General features: G+C 42.1%; 1 protein-coding gene across 2 annotated transcripts in view; it reads right to left on the reverse strand.

Moving 5' to 3' along the window:
* Positions 1-12664, reverse strand: part of ZSWIM9 (zinc finger SWIM-type containing 9) — an 82549-nt gene that overhangs the window by 15967 nt on the left and 53918 nt on the right. For both annotated transcript variants that reach the window (XM_077250674.1, XM_077250675.1), the window contains exon 6: positions 635-840. In XM_077250674.1, the coding sequence (XP_077106789.1) occupies positions 635-840 (206 nt within the window). The remainder of the gene's footprint in view (positions 1-634; positions 841-12664) is intronic.

The following is a 12664-nucleotide window of genomic DNA, read 5'->3' on the forward strand; positions in this document are numbered from 1 at the left end:
AAGTCGTGGAGTCGGAGCCCATTTTTGTGGAGTCAAAGTCATAGACATTGAGGAGTCGGGAGGTTTGGCTTACCGACTCCACAACACTGTCAGGGCTTTGGAGTTGGAGTCATGGAGTCAGAGCTCATTTTGGTGGAGTCTGAGTCTGTGTCATGGAAACTGAGGAGTCAAAGTCGGAGGTTTGGCTTACCGACTCCACAGCCCTGCCTTATTTCTCCATGTATTATACAGGCCAATTATTTGGCTGTCTGCATTGAAAAATGCACTTCCCAATAGACTAGACAGTTATATTTTCGGACTAAAACAATTTCCATAAACATTTGTCTTAGGTTATTGGAGAGTAAGAAGGCACAAAAACACTTTAAGTCATTCACCATTCGGACTGAAATCAGTGGGTTCATGTAACTAACATTTATCACCGCCTTAATTATAAAATTCAGCATCACACAGGGAGTGTGAAGGCGTTAAATTGTACTACATAATCATACACATTTATTGTGGAACTATCACCACAGTTCCCAATAGGGAGTGAGCTTCTGCATTTTGCAGAAATACATTAACAAACATTCAATGAAAGTTACTGAAAGTAAAAACATAAGATCAGGGTCTTTATACTGAAGAAAAAATGACATACCAACTACAAAAAAGCTGTGCCCAGCTGTACTTCAAAGGTCCATTCGCCATTGGTATTATGGGCACTTCAGCTGTATCCTCTTCAGCAAGTGGTGAAAATCGGAGATTAAATTTTTCTTTGGTAAATCCTTGCAAATATGCCAAGAATTCATCCCAGCTGAGAAATTCTTTCCCAATTAGTTGCATTTTTAATGGTTCTTCACAATCCTATAAGAAAAAATGTGGTCCTTTTTAGTGATTTTAAAAGGAGAAATCTATAAACCAAACATGATTTACGTCTACAGAGATGAATTCAGAGCTCTGTAACATAAAGTCTTCCCTGTATGAAGATCGCAGTTATTTACATACAAATAGTGTTCAATGAAGGCTCTTGCATTGAAGCGTAGCTTTAGTATGTAAGCTTCCTTACATACCCAGAGGATGTTGTCTGCAGATACAATAGTGCTGCAGCCTGCTCCAGTCACTGACATGTAGATGCTTGCTAGCTCATATTACTCCACATTAAGTCAATGAACATAATCATGGCCTAAAGTGTTGGCACCCCTGAAATCGTTTCAGAAAATGAAGTATTTCTCTCAGTTATTTATTGCAATTACACATGATTATTTATTTCATTTGTGTGTATTGGAACAACACAAAAAAGACAAATTGGTCATAATTTCACCCAAAAACCCCAAAATAGGATGGACAGAATTGTTGCCATCTTTCTAAAATTGTGGGTAAACAACTTTATTACAAGCCTGTGATGCTCATTCAAACTCACCTGTGGTAAGTAACAATATGAGCAATATGAAAATCACCAGAAACCAGATAAAAAGGGGAGACGTTCTCTCAATTTTGCATTGTGTGTCTGTGTGTACCACAGTAAGCATGGAGAACAGATGGAGAAGAGAACTGTCTGAGGACTTGAAAACCAAAGTTGTTGAAAAATAACAATCTCAAGGTTACAAGTCCATCTCCAGAGATCTAAGGGTATGTGCACACTTTACGGATTCGTGTGTGTTTTACCTGCGGATTTACCACGGTTTTTGCACGGTTTTCACATGCGTTTTTACACCTGCGGATTCCAATTATGGAGCAGGTGTAAAACGCTGCGGAATCCGCACAAAGAATTGACATGCTGCGGAAAATAAACCACAGTGTTTCCGTGTGGTATTTTCTGCAGCATGTGCACAGAGGATTTGGTTTTCCATACGTTTACATGGTACTGTACAAAGCAGGGAAAACTGCTGCGAATCCGCAGCGTCAAATCCGCTGCAGATCCGCAGCCAAATCCGCAAAGTGTGCACATACCCTTAATGTTCCTTTTTACACAGTGTGCAACATTATCAAGAAGATTAAAACCCATGGCACTGTAGATAATCTCACTGGAAGTGGATGGCAGAGAAAAATTGATGAAAGGTTACGGTGCAAAATAGTCTGGATGGTGGAAAAGCAGCCCCAATCAAGTTCCAAATAAATTCAAGCTGTACTGCAGGCTCAGGGTGAATCAGTGTCAGTGCGAACTATCTGTCCACATTTGAATAAAATTAAACGCTATGGCAAGAGACCCAGAAGTAAACCAAACTGCTGACACAGAGATATACATGGCTAGATTGCAGTCTGCCAAAAGTGCCATGTGGACAGATGAGACCAATATAGAGCTTTTTTTGTAAAGCACGTCATTCTACCATTTACAGAAAATGGAATATGGCCTACAAAAAAAGAACACGGTGCCTACAGTCAAATATGGTGGAGGTTTAAAGATATTTTGGGGTTGTTCTGCTTCCACTGGCACTGGGTGCCTTGACTGTATGCAAGGCATCATCAAATTTGAAGATTACCAAAGGAGTTTTGATCACAATGTAGTGCCTGGTGTCAGAAAGTTATGTTTGTGTACTAGTGCATGGGTCTTCCAGTAGGACAATGGCAACAAACATTCTTCAAGAAGCACCCAGGAATGGATGGAAACAAAGCACTGGAGAGCTCTGAAGTGGCCATCAATGAGTAGGGATGTAAATCCCATTGAACACCTGTGAAGAGATCTTAAAATTGCTGTTGGTAAAATGCGCCCTTCAGATATGGGAAACCTGGAGCAGTTTGCAAAAGTGGTCCAAAATTCCAGTGGAGAGGTGCTTGTTGATGGTTATTGGAAGCAACTAATTGCAGTTACTCATTCTAAAGGGTGTGCAACCAAATACTAATCTGAGGGTGCCAACAATTTTATCAGACACAATTTTGCGGTATTGTGTGAAATTATGTCCAATTTGCCTGTTTTCAGTTTTTTTGTGTTGTGCCAATACACACAAATTAAATGTGTATAACAGAACTTGCAATAATTTTCTTGGATAAATACTTAATTTTCTAGATCAGTGTATCTATATTTGTGCAGAAAACTAAATTATCGATCATTAACGCCTTCACCACCTTGAGATTTTCAGTTTTTGCATTTTTGTTTTTTTGCTCCCCTCTTCCCAGAGCCATAACTTTTTTTACCATCAATATGGCTGTATGAGGGCTTGTTTTTTGTGGGACGAGTTGTATTTTTGAACTTCATCATTGGTTTTGCCAAATAGTCTACCAGAAAATGGGAAAAAAATTACAAGTGCAGTGAAAATGCAAAAAAGTGCAATTTCACAATTGTTTTTAGGTTTTTTTTTTTGTTTTTTTACAATGTTTACTCAATGCTAAAACTGACCGGGCAATATGATTCTCCAGGTCATTTGCAGTTACTAAACATGTATAAGTTCTTTTTTCATTGAAATGGTAAAAAAAAATTCCAAATTTTGTATAAAAAAGGCGCCATTTTCTAGACCCGTAGCGTCTCCATTTTTCCGAATCTGAGACTATGTGAGGGTTTATTTTTTGTGCGCCGAGCTGACATTTTTATTAATACCATTTTGGGGTAGATACAATCTTTTAATTGCCTGTTATTGCAATGTTGCATCAACCAAAAAATAACGTAATTCTGGCGTTTTGATTCTTTTTCTCATTATTACGCCGTTCACTGTTTGGATTAATTTATTATATATTTTGATAGATTGGACCTTTCTCAACGCAGCGATACCAAATATGTGTAATTTTTTTATTATTAAGGTTTTATTTTGAATGGGGCAAAAGGCAGGCAATTTTCATATTTTTAAAAAATATTTGTTTTTACACTTTTTACTTGCTTCAATAGTTTCCTTAGGAGAATTGAAACTGTGATTGTCTGATTGCTTGTGCTACACATAACAGGGCTTCAGCGCTGCAATGTGTAGCAGAAATCATGATCTATGAACGCCGGCCACAGGTCAGTGTAAATAGCAGATCAGCAATGACAAGCAGGGTGAAGGGGTCTTCTGCAGATCCCCAATTGTCATGTCAACCCATCGGCGTGCCACGATCATGACAGGGGCGCCGATGGGTGGGGTCTGTGGTGCACTTTTGGAGCACTCACTGTCCGAAATTGACAGCGGCATTTAACATGTTAACAGCTGCAGATCATGAGTCTACCCGCAGATGTTAGGGGCACATTACAGCTGATCAGATCACCTCTCATTTTATTTTGGTTCACGTCTGTTCACACTAGTCTAGATGTGCTGGTTCTTTTCCTCTATTGAATCATATTCTCAGACAAGTCCCCACCTGGTTTCTCACACATCCCCATGTCTGTCTCTGATGGGTCTCGTCCTATGTATAGTAAACCAGAGCTGTTCAAAGAGAAGCAGAATGGGAACCAGCTTTGGACTAGCGGTTCACTCACCAGCCCCTGGGTGACTCTTCAATGTATGTGTACAATGATGTGCGGCAACGTTTCAGAATGAACCATACCCTGCTGCAATCACACAGCCAGTGTCGGACTCATGCTGCCTGTGGTTGCAGCAGGATGAATCTAGTGTCAAGTTCCCTCTAAGTTTAGTTTAGCTCAGTGACTCTTTAAAAGGAAGCTGTCACCGGGAATAACGCTGTTACCCTACAGATATGTGATTAATCTGCAGGTTAACAGTGTTATGATGCTATCTGGATGCAGCGAGGAGAAAATGATCTTTATTCTCCCCGCCAGCATTCGGTTACAGTCATGGGGGCGCTGCGGGTTCAAGTCACCGCTATGAGTATACAGAGCACCCGCTGTACCCGCGCTGGCTCAGATGTCAGTCAGGGCTGGGTGCGGGTACAGCGGCCGCCCTGTATACAAAGAGTGGTGACTGAACTGGAGCCGACATCCACACGCTATAACTAAAACCAAATGCTGGTGGGGAGAATAAAGATCATTTTCTCCTGGCTGCATTTCGCTGTGTGCGGGCGCCAACAGACTCATAACGCTGTTAACCTGCAGATTAACACCATATCTGCAGGTTAACAGCGTTATTTCTGGTAACAGGTTCCCTTTAACCCCTTCACCCCGAAGCCTGTTTTCAACTTCCTGACCAGGCCATTTTTTTCAATTCTGACCACTGTCACTTTATGAGGTCATAACTCTGAAATGCTTCAACGGATCCTGGTGATTCTGAGACTGTTTTTTCGTAACATATTGTACTTTATGATAGTGGTAAAATTTCTTCGATTTGACTTGCGCTTATTTGTGAAAAAAATGGAAATTTGGCCAAAATTTTGCAATTTTTAAACTTTTAGTTTTTATGCCCTTAAATTATAGAGTTATATCATACAAAATAGTTAATAAATAACATTACCCACCTTTCTGCTTTATATTAGCACAATTTTGGAAACATAATTTTTTTTGTTAGGAAGTTATAAGGGTTAAAAATTGACCAGCAATTTCTAATTTTTACAACAAAACTTGCAAAACCATTTTTTAGGGAAAACCTCACACTTGAAGTGACTTTGAGGGGTCTATATGACAAAAAATGCCCAAAAGTGACACCATTCTAAAAACTGCACCCCTCAAGGTACTCAAAACCACATTCAAAAAGTTTATTAACCCTTCAGGTGCTTCACTGGAATTTTTGGAATGTTTAAAAAAATTGAACATTTAACTTTTTTTCACAAAATTTTTACTTCAGATCCAATTTGTTTTATTTTACCAAGGGTAACAGGAGAAATTGCACCACAAAAGTCGTACAATTTGTCCTGAGTATACCGATACCCCATATGTGGGGGTAAATCACTGTTTGGGCGCATGGCAGAGCTTGGAAGGGAAGGAGCGCCATTTGACTTTTCAATGTAAAATTTGCTGGAATTGAGATCGGACACCATGTCGAGTTTGGAGAGCCTCTGATGTGCCTAAACAGTGGAAACCCCCCACAAGTGACACCATTTTGGAAAGTAGACCTCCTAAGGAACTAATCTAGATCTGTGGTGAGCACTTTGAACCTCCAAGTGCTTCACAGAATTTTATAATGTAGAGCTGTAAAAAAAAATCTTTTTTTTTTCCACAAAAATGAATCTTTTCGCCCCAAATTTTTTATTTTCCCAAGGGTAACAGGAAAAAATGAACCCCAAAAGTTGTTGTGCAATTTGTCCTTAGTACACTGATACCCGATATATGGGGGTAAACCACTATTTGGGCGCATGGCAGAGCTCGGAAGGGAAGGAGCGCCGTTTGACTTTTCAATGCAAAATTGGCTGGAATTGAGATCAGAACCCATGTTGCGTTTGAAGAGCCCCTGATGTGCCTAAACAGTGGAAACCCCCCCACAAGTGACACCATTTTGGAAAGTAGACCCCTAGGGAACTAATCTAGATGTATGGTGAGCACTTTGAACCCCCAATTGTTTCACTAAAGTTTAGAATGTAGAGCCGTGAAAATTAAAAAATCATTTTTTCTTTCCACAAAATGATCTTTTAGCCCGCAATATTTTTTTCCCCAGGGGTAACAGGACAAATTGGACCACAAAAGTTGTTGTCCAATTTGTTCTGAGTACGCTGATACCCCATATGTGGGGGGGAACCACTGTTTGTGTGCACGGCAGAGCTCAGAAGGGAAGGAGCGCCGTTTGGAATGCAGACTTAGATGGATTGGTCTGCAGGTGTCACGTTGCATTTGCAGAGCCCCTGATGTACCTAAACAGTAGAAACCTCCAACAAGTGACCCCATATTGGAAACTAGACCCCCCAAGGAACTTATCTAGATGTGTTGTGAGAACTTTCACTACAGTTTATAACGCAGAGCTGTGTAAATAAAAACTTTTTTTTTCCACAAAAATTATTTTTTAGCCCCCGGTTTGTATTTTCCCAAGGGTAACAGGAGAAATTGGACCCCAAAATTTGTTGTCCAATTTGTCCTGAGTACGCTGATATATTGGGGTAAACCCCTGTATGGGCGCACGGAAGGGAAGGAGCACTGTTTTAGTTTTTCAATGCAGAATTGGCTGGAATTGAGATCGGATGCCATGTCGCATTTGGAGAGCCCCTGATGTGCCAAAACAGTGGAAACCCCCCCCATTCTAGCTGAAACCCTAACCCAAACACACCCCTAACCCTAATTCCAACCATAAACCTAACCACACCCCTAACCCTAATCCCAACCGTAAATGTAATCCAAACCCTAACTTTAGCCCCAACCCTAACCCCAACTTTAGCCCCAACCCTAACCCTAACTTTAGCCCCAACCCTAACCCCAACCCTAATGGGAAAATGGAAATAAATACATTTTTTAAATTTTTATTATTTTTCCCTAACTAAGGGGGTGATGAAGGGGGGTTTGATTTACTTTTATAGCTTTTTTTTTGGCGGATTTTTATGATTGGCAGCCGTCACACACTAAAAGACGCTTTTTATTGCAAAAAATAGTTTTTGCATCACCGCATTTTGATAGCTATAATTTATTCATATTTTGGCCCACAGAGTCATGTGAGGTCTTGTTTTTTGCGGGACGAGTTGAAGTTTTTATTGGTACCATTTTCGGGCACATGACACTTTTTGATCGCTTTATATTCCGATTTTTGGGAGGCAGAATGAACAAAAAACAGCAGTTCCTGAATTTCTTTTAGGGGGGGCGTTTATACCGTTTCACGTGTGGTAAAATTGATAAAGCAGCTTTATTCTTCAGGTCAGTACGATTACAGCGATACTTCATTTATAACATTTTTTTTATGATTTGGCGCTTTTACACAATAAAAAGTATTTGAAATAAAAAATAATTGTTTTTGCATTGCTTTATTCCGAGAGCTATAACTTTTTAATATTTCTGCTGATGATGCTGTATGGCGGCTTTTTTTTGCGGGACAAGATGACGTTTTCAGCGGTACCATGTTTATTTATATCCGTCTTTTTGATCGCGTTATTCCACTTTTTCTTCGCCAGCATGATAATAAAGCGTTGCTTTTTGCCTCGTTTTTTATTTATTTATTTTTTTTCGGTGTTCACTGAAGGGGTTAACTAGTGGGACAGTTTTATAGAGCGGGTCGTTACGGACGCGGCGATACCAAATATGTGTACTTTTATTGTTTTGTTTTTTTTATTTACATAAATAAATGGATTTATTAGGAAAAAATTTTTTTCCCCCTTTATTTGGGGATTTTTTTCTTATTTTCTTTTTATACATTCTGTTTTTTTTTTTTTACTCTCTAACATTGTCCCAGGGTGGGACATCACTATATTGGATCAGATCGCTGATCTGACACTTTGCATAGCACTGTCAGATCAGCGATCTGACGGGCACTGCAGGAGGCTTTCTGGCGCCTGCTCTGAGCGTCAGCAAAGGACCCGGAAGGAGACCCGCGGCCATCTTGGATCCGGGGACTCCTTCCAGAACACCGGAACAGCACGATCGCATTGCGTTGTTCCGGTGGGAGAGCGCAGGGAGCCCCCGTCCTTGCGCGATGCCCCTCTATGTCGCTGTCAGAGGGGTTAAATGCCCACGATCGGCGCTAGTGCCGATCGTGGGCATTGCTGCGGGGTGTCAGCTGTCATATACAGCTGACACCCGCAGCGATCACCGCAGCGCTCAGCGTGAGGCCGCGCTATCGTGACACCGTACTAGTACTGCGGTTTGCGGGAACTCAGTTTCCGCAGAGCACTACTAGTACGGCGCATGTCGGGAGGGGGTTAAACCGCCTGGACTCTTAACATCTCTGCGGGTCCACGTCCACGCTGTCTTTGACTCATTTTCCATAAACGTGTGGGAACACGCTCATACAATTTAGTATCTTATTCATCTCTTTTAGTTCTGTTTTTAGTTAAAGGGAACCTGTCACCCCCAAAATCGATGATGAGGTAAGCTCACCGTCATCAGGGGCTTATCTACAGCATTCTGTAATGCTGTAGATAAGCCGCCGATGTTACCTGAAAGAGGAGAAAAAGATGTTAGATTATTGTCACCCAGGGGCGGTCAGATCCGATGGGTGTCTCAGGTCCGGTACAGCACCTCCCATCTTTATTCCATGATGTCTTCTTCTGGTCTTCACGCCGCTGCTCCAGCGCAGGCGTACTTTGTCTGCCCTGTTGAGGGCAGAGCAAAGTACTGCAGTGCGCAGGCGCCGGAAAGGTCAGAGAGGCCCAGCGCCTGTGCACTGCAGTACTTTGCTCTGCCCTCAAAAGGGCAGACAAAGTACGCCTTCGCCGGAGCCGCGGCGTGAAGACCAGAAGAGGACGTCATGGAATTAAGATAGGAGGTGCCGGAGCGGACCTGAGACACCCATCGGACTGGACCGCAGCGGGACCGCCCCTGGGCGAGTATAATCTAACCTCTTTTTCTCCTCTTTCAGGTAACATCGGGGGCTTATCTACAGCATTCTGTAATGCTGTAGATAAGCCCCTGATAACGGTGGGCTTACCTCATCAACGATTTTGGGGGTGACAGGTTCCCTTTAAAGCTATAAAACAACATGCAATGGGCATTGGTGTCAAACAGCCGACGCCATTTTCAGATCACAGCATGCTCTATCAGATGACAGATTACAGAACGCTTTTAGTTCACGTGTTCAGGATTTGTGGAGTCCACTCAACAAATATGTAGCAATTTACAGTGCAATAAGGCTATGTTCACACGTTGCTTCTCTGTTTTTTTTTTGCCTTTTTTTCAAGGAAATTTTCAGCTGCGATGCACAGTACCAGCAAGGCCTATGAGATTATAGAAATCTCATGCACACCAGGTATGATCCTGCCAGTAGCATATGCTTGTCTCAAAGATTAAGCCATGCACGTGTAAGTACACACGGACGGTACAGTGAAACTGCAAATAGCTCGTTACATCAGTTGGGCCAGGTTCACATTGCGTTAACAGCTGTTAACGCAAGTGCCAATTTGATATAGCGCTAGCGCAGATAGAGCTAGCAGATGCTCTATCTGCTCTAGGAGTGACGGACCTGGAAACGCTGCAGCCCGCGTCACAGGGTCCGTCAGTCAATGACGGCACAATGGGAGTGCGCTAGCGATGCGTCCGACATAGGGCATAATGGCAGCATTAATGGACTGCGTTACACCGCGTTATGCCGTGGTGAAACGTAGTCCGTCTAACGGATGAAACAGACGCAATGTGAACCTGGCCTTATGGTTCCTTTGATCGCTCCAAACCGTTGACTCGAACAACTGTGGTAATTCTAGAGCTAATACGTGCAAACGAGCGCTGACCGCCAGGGATGCGTGCATTTATCAGACCAAAACCAATCCGGGGTCCCGGGTGCGGCGTCGGGACAGTCCTCCACGGCCTCCCCCCTCCCGCGCTTTCCCCGTAAGCGTTGGGCACCCTTTCCTTGCCTGTCCTATCACCATGTGTGGTCCACCATCTTAATTTATATCTGCCTCATAACATTCAGCCACGGTCACTTACCTGTTCAGTCTTTACAGGTCTGCTTCAACTTTCTACTTGGTCTAGCTTGGGCTAATATGCAATTGCCCTACTTAAAAGTTTATCCATGGGTGGATAGATATATTTGTGATTTAATTGCTGACTTGTATTTTGGGTAAGCCGTTGATCTCATTTATTCTATTTTATGGCAGATTTAATTATATATTTTTTTCCCTCTTCTATCTTTCAGTATCATTTGATGGTATGCTGTTTATATATATATATATATATATATATAATTCTTGGCTCACATGTGTGTAAGCTTATTCGTTCTATGGTTATGCCACGTGTGACTTTTTAAAAGTTTTCTTGTGTGGATTTCTTCTTAATAAAATTCGTATTTTGTGTATTTTTGTGTGGTGATCCTTACTTCATGGCCTACATATTTTTCTTTTTCTTGTTTATGACAATGCACCATCTCATGCTGCAAAGAATACCTCTGAGTCATTGGCTGCTATGGGCATAAAAGGAGATAAACTCATGGTGTGGCCACCATCTTTCCCCTGACCTCAACCCTATAGAGAACCTTAGGAATATCATCAAGCAAAAAAGATCTATGAGGGTGGGAGGCAGTTCACATCAAAACAGCAGCTCTGGGAGGCTATTCTGACTTCATGCAAAGAAATGCAAGCAGAAACTCTCCAAAAACTCACAAGTTCAATGGATGCAAGAATTGTGAAGGTGATCTCAATGAAGGGTTCCTATGTTAACATGTAACTTGGCCTGTTAGGATGTTTTGGAGTTAAATAGCGTTTTTGTTCAGTGAATGTGACCTCCTAATGCTGCAAATTCCACAAATGAGCATTTTCAGTTCTTTAAAACATATCAAATGTTTAGAAATTCTACTGTGCCTAATAATTTGGAACAGTGCATTTTGAGTTTTTATTCATTTTGGAGATTATACTGTTATCATTGGGAGGTTTCTTCAACAAAATTCGATGTATACGCTAACGGGTGATGACTTTTATTAAGACTGACTGTCATTCGCATGGACCACTTAGGAAAATCCGAGAAAAATGTCATTTGCATAATAATTTGGAACGTGGTGTACGTGTGTTAACCCTGCAGGTGCTTTGCAGGAATTAACATACAATAGAATGAGAAAATGAAATCCCATTTCTCCAATAAAGCATTGTGTTAGACTCATTTAGTTTATTTTCACAAGGATTAACTGGAGAAAGAGCACAACACAATTTGGTACACCATTTCTCCCAGTCCTACATGTGGTCGTACATCATTGTTTGGGCACACCGCAGTGCTAAGGGTACCGTCTCACAGTGGCACTTTTGTCGCTACGACGGCACGATCCGTGACGTTCCAGCGATATCCATACGATATCGCTGTGTCTGACACGCAGCAGCGATCAGGGACCCTGCTGAGAATCGTACGTCGTAGCAGATCGTTTGGAACTTTATTTCGTCGCTGGATCTCCCGCTGTCATCGCTGGATCGGTGTGTGTGACACCGATCCAGCGATGCGTTCGCTTGTAACCAGGGAAAACATCGGGTTACTAAGCGCAGGGCCGCCCTTAGTAACCCGATGTTTACCCTGGTTACCATCGTAAATGTAAAAAAAAAAAAACAGTACATACTCACATTCCGGTGTCCGTCAGGTCCCTTGCCGTAAAGTGAAAGTAGAGCAAAGCGGTGACGTCACCGCTGTGCTCTGCTTTCACTTCATGGCCGGCAGTCAGTCAGTGCGGGAAGCAGATGGCAAGGGACCTGACGGACACCGAAATGTGAGTATGTACTGTTTGTTTTTTTTACATTTACGATGGTAACCAGGGTAAACATCGGGTTACTAAGCGCGGCCCTGCGCTTAGTAACCCGATGTTTACCCTGGTTACCCGGGGACTTCGGCATCGTTGGTCGCTGGAGAGCTGTCTGTGTGACAGCTCCCCAGCGACCACACAACGACTTACCAACGATCACGGCCAGGTCGTATCGCTGGTCGTGATCGTTGGTAAATCGTTTTGTGTAACGGTACCCTAAGAAGGGGATGAGACCAATTTTAGCTTTTTGAGCTACTTACTGAAATAGATTACACACATAATATTGAATTTACAGAGCCATGGAGGGGCCAGAACGGCAGAAACTCCCAAAAAAAGTTACCCCATTTTCTAACTCACACACCATATTACTCTTCCAAAGACATACTGATAGGGAATTTAGATTGTGAGCCCCATCGGGACAGCGATGATAATTTGTGCAAACTGTAAAGCGCTGCGGAATATGTTAGCGCTATATAAAAATAAAGATTATTATTATGCATTGCAAAAAAATACACGAGACAATACAGCAAAATTGTTTCAGAACAAATATT

Source organism: Ranitomeya variabilis, chromosome 4, assembly GCF_051348905.1.
Source record: "Ranitomeya variabilis isolate aRanVar5 chromosome 4, aRanVar5.hap1, whole genome shotgun sequence".
Classification (NCBI taxonomy): Eukaryota; Metazoa; Chordata; class Amphibia; order Anura; family Dendrobatidae; genus Ranitomeya; species Ranitomeya variabilis.